The following is an 11118-nucleotide window of genomic DNA, read 5'->3' as shown; positions in this document are numbered from 1 at the left end:
CACACACACACACACACACACCCCTCCATTCATTTGCCCATTTTTCTATTTTAACTCTTTGCTCTTTGTCATTGTTGTTGCTGTTGTTATTTTGGGTTTTGTTTGTGGTGAACCTGAGCTCATTTGGTACTCTAGGCTTTGTCACATTTTTAATATTCCGTCTTTTGTTGTGGGACTTTCTTTACATATTTCGTTTATGTCTTTCATATGATAGCTTCCTGTGCAAAGCATGCCAATTTCTTAAGTTACCTGACCCTCTCTCCCACTTTTTTCTTACAGCTCATTTAGCAGCTGCACAGTTAGAATTACGTTTTCAGAGCTTCTGATCTCCTTAAACTATTTTTATCTTCCAGCGTCTCGTGCCACAGAATTACACCTTTTCCTTTCTGAACATTTCCGTATTTCCACTGTCAAAGTCATACTCTTCTCTCTGGCTATCACTTAGTCCTTGTTTTGCAAGGGACGCATCACTCCTACCTGCCAATCAATTTTTCCTTGGGTCGGAATTTGGTACAGAGTGACAATTCATGCAGGTAGCACCTCTATTCCCTGGAAGATCACGTTGTCAGCACAGCAAGACAAACCTTATCTTACACTCTGCTTTTGGCTTATCATACACTCTGCTTTTCTAGCAAGTGCGAGGAAGTCAAGAGTCCCCATCAGCATGGAGACTAACCAGTCAGAGTGATTGCCAGCTGAAAATAATCAGTGCATCCTTCCAGATGAAGTTGGGGTCCTCTGTACAGTTCTCTCATTTTGGCTCTCCTTAGTAATTTGTTGCCTTTAAGCTGCGGCATTCTGCGACCATTTGGCCTCAGAGCTGAGAATCGCTCTCCACTCTGAGACCAGGCATGTGCTCTTAGATACATTAGCAAATTACCAAATGGTGCCAGCTAGCGGTGGCCATAAGAGCCTAAACCGCCCAGCAAATGAAAGTGAGAGACTCAGAACTTCTAGAGGAATACACCCTTTCCTGCACTCCTGCTTTTGCTGCAAAGACAGATTCTCCATTCTGTGTCAGAAGCTATAGAATCTCTTTCTCTAGACTTTTAGTTGGAGTTATTTTTAAATGGCAGGTGATGAAGGAAGATTTGTTACAGATCTGGAATGTTTAGAAGAGAGTAAGCACATAACTGTTCTACCTTCTCCTGTTCTCTCCCCCTAATCTGTTCTCAGATTCATCTTTTTATTCCTAATGCCTTCCAATGTGCTCCTAGACTAACATTCTTTTTAAATTTATTTTTCAATTACAGTTGACGTATGATATTATATTAGTTTGTTGTACAACACATTTATACAACTTACAAAGTGATTACCCCAATAAGTCTAGTACCCACCTGGCACCATACATAGTTATCACAATATTATTGACTATATTCTCTATTCTGTACTTCACATTCTTGTGACTGCTTTTATAATTGGCAATTTGTACTTCTTAGTCTCTTTCATCTTTTTCACCCATTCCCCCAACACGCACCCCGCTGCCCCAAATCTGGCAACCATCAATTTGTTCTCTGTATTTATGAGTTTGTTTCTTCTTTGTTTTTTCATTTATTTTTTTAAGATTCCTCACATTTGTGAAATTATATAGTATTTGTCTCTCTCTGATTTATTTCACTTAGCATAATACCCTCTAGTTTCATCCATGTTGTCATGAATGGCAAGATTTCATTCTTTTTGTGGCTGAGTAATATTCCATTATATATATGTACCACATCTTCTTCATCCATTCCAGACTAACATTCCTAGAAGACTGCTTTATCATGCCATGCTTCTGCTCAAAATCTACCAGTGGGTTCTCAGGCTTATAGGATAAAAGTCAATGTCCTTAGCCTGGCATTTAACCCTGCTATACCTATGAATGAACAAAAGAATGATTATTTGTTGGGGCTCCTGTAGTGGGTACTTGCATTTACATTAGCTCGTTCAATTCTTACAATAATCATGTGAAACAAGAATTATTAGCCCCATTTCATAGATGGAGGGAACTTGGGCCCACCAAAAATCAAATGCTTGAACAGAGAAAGCCCATAACCAACAAATAGCAGATCCAAGTGTTTTCTATTTTCTTCCACTCCACCACGCTGTCTTCCCCCACCCAAATATAACTCCACTATTCCCTGACTAGAATTCTTTTCTTCTTTTCATGTCTTGTTTATTCCACTTAGAAAGACTTTGTCCTTTCTTTGACTGTTCAAATCTTCCCTGTCTTTCAGAACAGCCCAATTCCCATCTCCTCCATGATGTTATCTTTAGCTTCTTGAGCCCCTGAATTCCCATTGTACTTAAACTCCGGATTATGAGTTGCTTGAAGCAACCCTCTATGGATCCAAACATGTAACTCTACAAAGATGAGACCCAAAAGTTATATAGCTACTGTGTCCCTTGTGGAACCCAGCACAGAGCTAGGTACAAAAGAAATTTGTGCTTGAACATAATTGCACTGCATTGGATTAGATTCATTTGAATTGAATAATATAAGGAAATGGTTATGGAAGAAAGTTGGGGAGTTGGATTTCAGAACCCCCTATTTTCATTTGTTAAATCCCAAAACTTATTAAAAGGCCATTATAACAACTGTGGAGTGGATACTTTCATGAGATGCTTTATCTATATTTCTCACTGAATATTCTTCTGAATTATTTGTGCCCCCCAGGGAAAAGTCTATGTGACTTTTATGGTTGTGTAGAGGCAGATGAGAAAGATGACTGTAGCAATGGTTTGCTATGTACATGCAAGGAGGGACTGGAAAGACCTAACCCGCAGATCGCTTTATGTGTTGGTAAGTGTTCCACCTCTTCTAAATATTCTTCACAATTCCTACCTTCTCTCCTTTCATATGTGTAAAATACAAACTTTACTGCTCAAGTCTCCATGTGCATTTCAGAGTCTAAGGGATGCGAATTTTGGCTTTAGACAGGCAGACACGAAGTGTGGCCTTGGCTGTGAGATGGTGAGGCAGCCGTGTGCAGCTTCACAGTGGGGCATTTCATGTGTACAGCCAATGAACATCTCACTTTACCTAGAAAAAGAAATGTGGAAAAATTGTATCCCGTGACATATCACTTTAGGGTTGAAGAGATTGTTTCTGAAAATTACCCAGAAATCATTCTGTTTTGAAACAGCAAGTTGTCCTGACAACTGCAATGCAGAAAACAATAAGCAATGCTTAATGGACGGCGAGGTCGCTAAATGCACGTGCCTGCCAGGCTACAAGCAAAAGGACGATGGGATCTGTCAAGCGTAAGAGATATTGTTCCTTCTTTATCTTGTCATAGCTACAGCTTATGTATGGGATAAAGGATAAAAAGGATAGCACTTGCAACATAGGTCAGGAAGTTGGTACGCTGGCATAAGTTGGTAGGTATACAGCATCATCATCACCATCATCACCATCATCATCATCAGTAATTTTTTAACATTCTTTATGTGCTAGGAACCTCACTAGGTAACACTTCTCACAATAACACTGTCAGGAATGGATTAGTTCACCATTTTCAGGGGAGGAAACTGAAGCTCTGAGAATATAATTTGCCCCAGTTTGCAAGGCAGCAGATGAGTGACAGAACCAGGTGGCCTGGTAGCGCAAAGGGATCCCACCTGTTCCATGCCTCTGGGGTTCAACTTTACCTGAATTGCTGAATATTCTTAGTGCTCAGAGGATGCAATATGAGTCAGTAGCAAATGAGACCACATGGAATTGTGTTCCCCCCTCAAACTTCCAGAGCTCCTTGGGAGTATAAGGTAGGGGGGAAAAAAAGAAGAAGAAGAAGAAGAGAAGGAACAAGGGAGGAGAGAATGACAGAAAGATGGAAAAGAAGACGTGGAGGTTGGGTGGGAACGCAGACACGCTCTCACAGAGGCTCTTACTGTGGCTTCCTTTTGTGTGTTGTATTTTAGGTGTGCGTTTGGCTACGGAGGAGTCAACTGTGAAGACCGTGAGTATGAAAGACCTGCTTTGCCATTAAGCACTTGAGAAACAGATTTTAATCACGTTCGAAATTCTATCCAGTCACCCAAAGTCTCTGGCTGTCTTCATAAAGAGGGGAAAATATTGCCTGCAGTTTGACTTCTGGGCCATGCCATCCCATGCCCACCCTTAGGTCACAGACAGCAGTACCTTTGCTACAGGAATCACAGAACTCAGCCAAAGAGGTGGGCTGGCCCCTCTGGCCATGTCCCCAGTCAGCCAAGGGCATCTTAACATCTTATTCATTTCTTACATTAGCTTATATCTGCATTTTTTACTACTAGAAAGGATAAAAGACCAGTAGATTCCTAACATGTTTGTGGTTATAGAAATCAGATATTTAAATACTCAAATCTTTTTGTTTCAGAGTTATTTAGTAGTTTGAGATGTGTCATTGCAAATTCAATTGCTTCACTTTCTCCCGTGTCCCACAAGTTTAAGACAATACTAACTTTATATTTAAAATTATTTTATATTTCAAAATTTACATAATGAACTAAAGATCATTGATTCAAGATGAAGGCAATATTACTGTCAGCCTCCCAGCCAGCCCCAAGGTTAGTAAAGAGAAATGCTCTCAACTTCTACCCTGCTTTATGGCTGGATTTGCTAAGTCATCTCTTCCTTCTAGGCTTTCAGTGTCCATTCCTATAAAATAAGAGGTTTGGGCCAGATGACCTTTGTGGTCTTTTCCAGACTTAATGTTCCATAAATCCAAGTTGCAGGTGGCTTATATTGGCGTCATGTCGCAACGAGAAGAAAGGGTTTGGAGCAGCACTATCTAATAGAAATATAATGTGAGCTTTATATTTAATTTAAAACTTAAAAATTCTAAGCCAAATTGTTTAAAGTAAAGAAAAATAGATGAAATTGTTTGGAACAACATTTCCTTTCACTCAATATATCAAAAATACTATCATTTCAATATGTGATCAATATAAGAATTATTAATGAGATAGTTTACTTATTTTTTTTTCAAATGTGTTTGAAATCCGCTGTGTATGTTACACTTACAGGTCATCTCATAGCCAAATTCCTAGTGCTCAATAGCGCTAGATAGAGCAGATCTAGAGGAGGGGAACAGTGGTAATGAACCTGCAGACTCTTCCCTCACCAGTTCTCTCAAGCCATCACCTGTCTCCTCTATTAGTGACGTTTTAACTCTACCTAGTTTCCTCAGCTTATGCTCAAGGCCAGGTGTGGTGGGCGGGCCAAGGCAGCAAAGGTCAGGAGGTGCTGTGGAATTCTCTTGAGATCTCATCCCCCACAAAGCCCAGGAAGGCCCTGCCGCCATGGTCTCCTTTGCATTCATACTCTTCTTCTATCTGGAAAGGCCGCCTCTTCTGGTTGAGTCCCAAAGACACAGTTGGGGTTTGGAGAGGGTTAAAGGAGGTGAGCCACCCACCCAATCTGGCCCGGGAGGGGTCAGAGGTGACAGCCTGATTGTCCTCACAGCCCAGAGCCCCTGGGGACAGACATACCTGTGCAGGGGGTGGGGGGGCCACTTGTGGGAGGCTGCCCTTATTCTTTTCTTTTCCCTTTCAGATTTTCAGCTGATCCTCATTATCGTGGGCATCGTCGCCGGCGGCCTCATACTTGCCATGATGATTGCCTTGATCTTAGTGAGGTATGGAATGACAGTGTCCTTGTCCCAGGACACAGCACCACCAGCGTCACACTCTGGTTTCCAAACACGCACACATAGCGTTTCCCTGGCAAGAGAAAGGAAGTAAGGCAAGGCCTCTCTAAAACCACATTTTTTCCTTACCTTAATTTTCTTCTGACTATGTAAGCTATACATGATCATTGAAGAAACTCTGGAAAATAGAGAAATGTGTAAAGGAGCAGAAGAAAAAACACCATCCACAAAATCCACCATCCTTGGCATATATTCTTCCAGGTTTTTCCTCTCTTGGTAAATGTCATTACATACATAGTTTTTTATCCTTTGCGTTTAAAATAAATTTTTTGAAGTTTATTTTTCACTTAACACTATAATGTGACATAGCAATCATTATCTTATGTCACAAAAAACTCTCTGTCAACAGTATTTAACTCCATCGATGTTGTCAAACATCATTTTCATTAAGTCAGGCCCCTGCCCAAGGACCTTGCTGCAAATGGTAGAAAATCAGCCTCAGCTGGCACCCCCTGGGTTTTCAGTAGAACCATCTCTGCGTGGCCATTTCTCCACTATGGAGGCCTTAGTGCTCTTCTTAAGAACTTAAGTAGGGTCCATTCATTTATTTGACAGACACTTAAATATGCTAAAGTTCCCTCCATTAACAGGGAAGGTGAAAGCTATTATCTATCCCATTCTAAATGTGCCAAATGGGGATCCACTTTGATAAAAACCAGCTATTTTTTAAATAACATTTAGCTTATATAGTTTGGCAAAATAGGTATTTTTGCACTATAACATGAGTATAAATAGATTTTAGGTTCCTGAAATATTTTGTTTCTTCTTTTTAAAAAAAATTCCATTTTGATATTAATTCTTCTCCAGACACAATTGAAGGTGTCTCTCCCTTTTCTAGGGAGCGGGCCAGAACATTCTATCGTGGAGCAAGACTGTCTCCTCCTTTCTCAGGATTGACTCAGTGTCCTGACTCTCCAGCGTCCTTGGGGGCTACTGTAGAACCTTGTGACCCCAGCGACAGCCATGTCTCTCAGCTCCTCCTGTTTGCTCTGAGCTCAGCCTCAGATGCATTGTTCTTGGAATATCCCAAGAATTATTTCTTGCCCATTTCAAAGGGAAGAAAGCCTCTCTTCAGTCACCTTAGACAGGAATGTTGTCAAAGGGCAGAAACTGTTGTGGGCGGGGCTGGCCATCAGGGTCACAGGGTAAGAGGGTATTCCTTTACGACATTCCCAGTGTGAATGAGGCAAGATGACTGTCACCCTGGGAGTGCCCTGTGGGCATTATGGAGGGAGCCAGTCCCACTCCCCCAGTCTAGAGCACTACAGGGGCAGGTCCATGGCCTGTGGGACAGAAGGAATGTCACAATCAGGATTAATTGGAGGCAGATGCCTCCTTCACCCGCAAGAGCTTCCACTTGGCTTTGAATGCTTATCCTCGAGAGTACAGCCAAACCTGGGAAACTCCTATTTCTTCTTTTAAGACCTTTCTACCTTGAACTTGTTTCATTCACTGAGGTGCTTCTGTAGACATTGACTTTGCTTGAAGGTAAAATCATATTACAAATCATCTTTTCTCTTTGCCTTCTACTATTACTTCCACAAACAATTCTGAAGCATTCTTAGAATACTAACGTCATTAGTGAAATTTACATGGGATCGTTGGAATTAGATGGTAATGTTGCATCCGTGTTAGTGTTCTGGTTTCGATGATTACACGGAACTTATGAGGAGCCTGTCCTTAAACTTACAGAATCTACACTGAATGAGGTAATGAAGTATTACGGGCAATGGGGTATCAGGTCTGCCACTTATTTTTAAATGGTTCAGAAATGTTAACAATTGGGGAATCTGGGCAATTGATGTGTGAGAGCTCTGTGCAATAACTTTTTTGATAAATCACATGTAAATTTGAAAATATTTCCAAGTTGTAAAACATTAACATTTGCTTTAAAGAATCTCCGCCATTGTCAGATCCTAATTCCTGTTACTAATTGCAGCTCAAAGAAAAAAAAGAGTACTATTGAAGAACAGAACTTGATTAAGAATGACTTTCAAAATCTGAGACTGGAGGAAACAACAGGCTTCAGCAATCTAGGAGCAGAAGGGAGCATCTTCCCTAAAATCAGGACAAACTTCTCCAGAGAGAATCAGTTGCAGAATCCCTATGTAAACCAGAGAGGCATACCTCACCCTGACTACTAGGTAAGTCAATGGGCTCTTTTTATCTTTTCTGAGTGAAAGACCCCAGGGCAGAGTAGGGACCTGGCTACAGTATATCTGGTAGGCTTTTTCTTTTTTAACCAAAACAGAAAGATCGGAGGAAGCTCATTGCTGTGGTAAATAGACACCACTTGGTCCCTAACACTGACCATCTAAGTGACTTTAGCCACATCACTTAATTCTTTGGCCACCTATTCCTTCAGTTATAAACAAACAAACAAACAAACAACTTAAATTAGATCCCTGAAGGTTCCTTGAAAATACAAACTTCTATGGGTATGACGCCAGTGGTTGTCTGGGGTCGAGTTACAATTCCCAGGCTGTTTAAGGACCTAGGTCAGGCCTGGGGAGAGGGGAACTGTTGGATGTAAATGTGGTTTTGTGGACCCTTTCCAGGCAGCCCGTGGAAAGGCAAATCTCTCCTTTCCTCTGCAGCACCCCCCACCCCCACCCCCCGTCCAGACTTTGAAGCGACTGGATGGATTTCTAAAGCCATAAGACAAGTCGGGATGGTGAAGGTTGATTTCCCATGGAAGGACTGTCAAGGAGACTAAGCTTGCACTCATTAGATTTTTACTGGGTAATCATAGCTGGCATTGCTCAGTGTGATCCAAAGGAAATGCTGAAGGGAGAAAGCCTGCAGGAAGCGATGCTCAGGAAGAGTGACAAGGGGATTGAGACGGATGGAAAGAGAGACGGTGGAGGATGGACAGACAGGGGGCTGGAGAAGAGATAGGGAAAAGAAGGCAAGGAGGGAAATGACTTTTTTACAAATAAATAAAAAGGAAAGAAAAAGGGGGAAAGAGCAAAGAAGGAGGGGTTGGGATGAGGCATACCCAACAAAAGTAGAAAAACAAAGAGGACAAAGAAGGAGGTGGGCACAGGAGGGTGGTAGAGGTGGCTGAGACGGGCAGGCTCAGGCTCCACAGCCTCCGTGTGCCCATCTCACCCCTGCAGGCTGCCCAGGTAAGCACACTGCCCTTGAAGAATATTAACGCACTGTGAACATTCTGGGAAAACCTGGACTATTTTTATTTTGAAATCCCATGGTTTATTTTGCACATGTCATTTCCTTGAAACTCGAAAATCTAAAGGTTTAACGTGTATACAAAGGGATGACTTGCACAATTTGTACTATGTTGGGTCAGACACAGGGTCTAGCCAGCAATAGCCAAGAACGGATGTCCTGTGGGAGCGAGCGCCTGTCGGCCTCATCTAAGGTGAACCTTAACCAGCAAATTCATTAAAAACCTCCTTTCCTCCTTATCAGTAGAGCCCTTACTTCAAGTATAACCTCTAAAGAGAGCCATTTAGTGGTAGAATAAGTGCGGGATTTAGAGTTAGACAGACCTGGGTTTAAAGCCTTGCCCTTCCCGTTACTAGCTATGCTGTCTCGAATAAATTATTTGGCTTCTCTGGGTTTCTTTCTCATCTGTGAAATGGACAAAATGCATCCTACCTCATAGGATAAGATCAAACTACTATATATAAAGCATCTAGCACAATAACTGGTTCTAATTCGAATAATAGTATTCAAGTAATGTTAATTGAAATAATGTTAATAATTTATGAATCTTAATTTTCTCATATAGTTCTGTTGGAATACTTCTTTTCTAAGAATTTTCCCTCTCTCTCTCTTTGTCTAGAATGGCAAAAATTTGGAACCGTCCGTGGCCCTCAACTCAATGTATGAGCTTTTATTTTACATGTTTAAGAGACTGATAGAGAAGTGAGTCCCAAAGAAGATCTGGCCTTTGGCATTTTCCTTCCATCTGGTGTCTAGCCTCTCTGAATGGAATTTGTGGTGTTTACAATGAATACAACTTGTTTGCTAACTAAGTATCTAGGAAATTAAATGCACTTAGATGCTATTAGCACTTGTAAGACAGTTGATTTTCTCCAGTTAGTACAATGGTTAAGTTTTTTGTTGTTTGTTTTTTTGTTTTTTGTTTTTTTCTGGTGAGTAACAATAACCACTTCCAGTCTAGAAGAAAGCTCCCCCAGATTGTTTACTCCCAGGAGAATGTTGTTCTTGAGTTGATAGACTACAGATAAGTGACCTAATTCTGGAAGACTCTTACACATCAGCTGTGAAAGTCCCTGGGGATGGGAAGGGGTATCATCTTTTAAGGTTCTCCTTCTGTCCCTCAATTCTTGGGATTTCAATGCCCTTGAACTGCCTGGAGTTTGTGAGCAGGCCTCACAACAAAAAGACAGAAAAAAGGCAAGTCTCCCATCTTTTTCAAGAGGACTGACTGGGAATACAGGACCTTTTTGATGTTAATTAGAAGGCATGGACTAAAAATGTCCACCTTGGGGTGCATTCTAGAGTTTTTGAAATGACAGTGTGTGGGAGAGGCAGGGAAAAAAACGTGACCAGCAGCAGGAAGAATGGAGGCAGAAGAAAGCTGGAGGAGGAGTGAGGGAGATGGTCTACAGCCACCCCTCCTCACTGAGCAAATGGCCACTTGCTCTAATTCATGCCCTGCCCAAGACACAGAGCCTAGAAGTGGTATGAAGGCAAAAACCCCAGGAGCAAGAGCTTGAAGTCGCTTTGAAATTGCAGACATTCTGTTTGGCTGAGATGAGAGAGGGAGCTTGTGCTCTGGATCTGGATGTCCAGCCTTGTGATGCAGATTCCAGAGGTACTTCAGCCTTCCCTTGTGACAGAGGCTTAGCTGTGGCCACCAACATGTACACACCCAAGAACGGGGGCAGTCACATTCAGCACAGGCTTTCTTTAATGTTAATAATGTCCTTGTTTATATCTAATGTCTGGTTCCCTTGCAAATTATTTTTATTTGTTGTTATTATTATTGACTGTTAACTATGAAAGGTAACAAATAAAGTATCTTTGGTAGATGGTGTCCTTCCTTGCATTCAGGGCTTTTGGTGAAGCACAGAGCAGTAAGTCTCATTTTCCATAGCAACCATGACACACGGTAAACTGAACTGATGGACATCTGCTGCTTAGGGGCTGCTGGATGACCCAAGGAATATTTTAACAGGTAGTAGATATTTTCAGCTTTTTCCCGGTTCACATCCTACTTCCCTCCCATTATGAAGTAGCTAAGCCTTTTGGATGGGACTGATTCTACCCCTAGCTCCCAGGGGTGGACTTGGTTGGCTCAAGCCAATCGATGGGATCCCATCCCAATAGCCACAGTGACTACTGACTTAAGAGTGAATACATGGCATAAGTGGGTGTAATTCGGAGGAAGCCCAAACTCTGGTAAGCAGCTTGGAGGAAGAGAAACTTTTTTTCCTGGAGAGTGAGCTTAAAGATG

At 41.7% G+C, this 11118-nt stretch overlaps 1 protein-coding gene across 1 annotated transcript in view; it reads left to right on the top strand.

Moving 5' to 3' along the window:
- The window catches only part of MUC13 (mucin 13, cell surface associated), a 25229-nt gene extending 14581 nt beyond the window's left edge, over positions 1–10648 (top strand). Inside the window, exons 7-12 of the mRNA XM_039843239.1 lie at positions 2657–2782; positions 3126–3243; positions 3901–3938; positions 5516–5597; positions 7609–7813; positions 9478–10648. Of these exons, the coding sequence (XP_039699173.1) occupies positions 2657–2782; positions 3126–3243; positions 3901–3938; positions 5516–5597; positions 7609–7813 (569 nt within the window). The 3' untranslated portion in view covers positions 9478–10648. The remainder of the gene's footprint in view (positions 1–2656; positions 2783–3125; positions 3244–3900; positions 3939–5515; positions 5598–7608; positions 7814–9477) is intronic.
- The last annotated feature ends 470 nt before the right edge of the window (positions 10649–11118 follow it).

Source organism: Pteropus medius, unplaced genomic scaffold (assembly GCF_902729225.1).
Source record: "Pteropus medius unplaced genomic scaffold, Ma_sr-lr_union100, whole genome shotgun sequence".
NCBI lineage: Eukaryota > Metazoa > Chordata > Mammalia > Chiroptera > Pteropodidae > Pteropus > Pteropus medius.
Note: the sequence above shows the minus strand (reverse complement) of the source record. Positions and strands in the feature narration are given on the sequence as shown.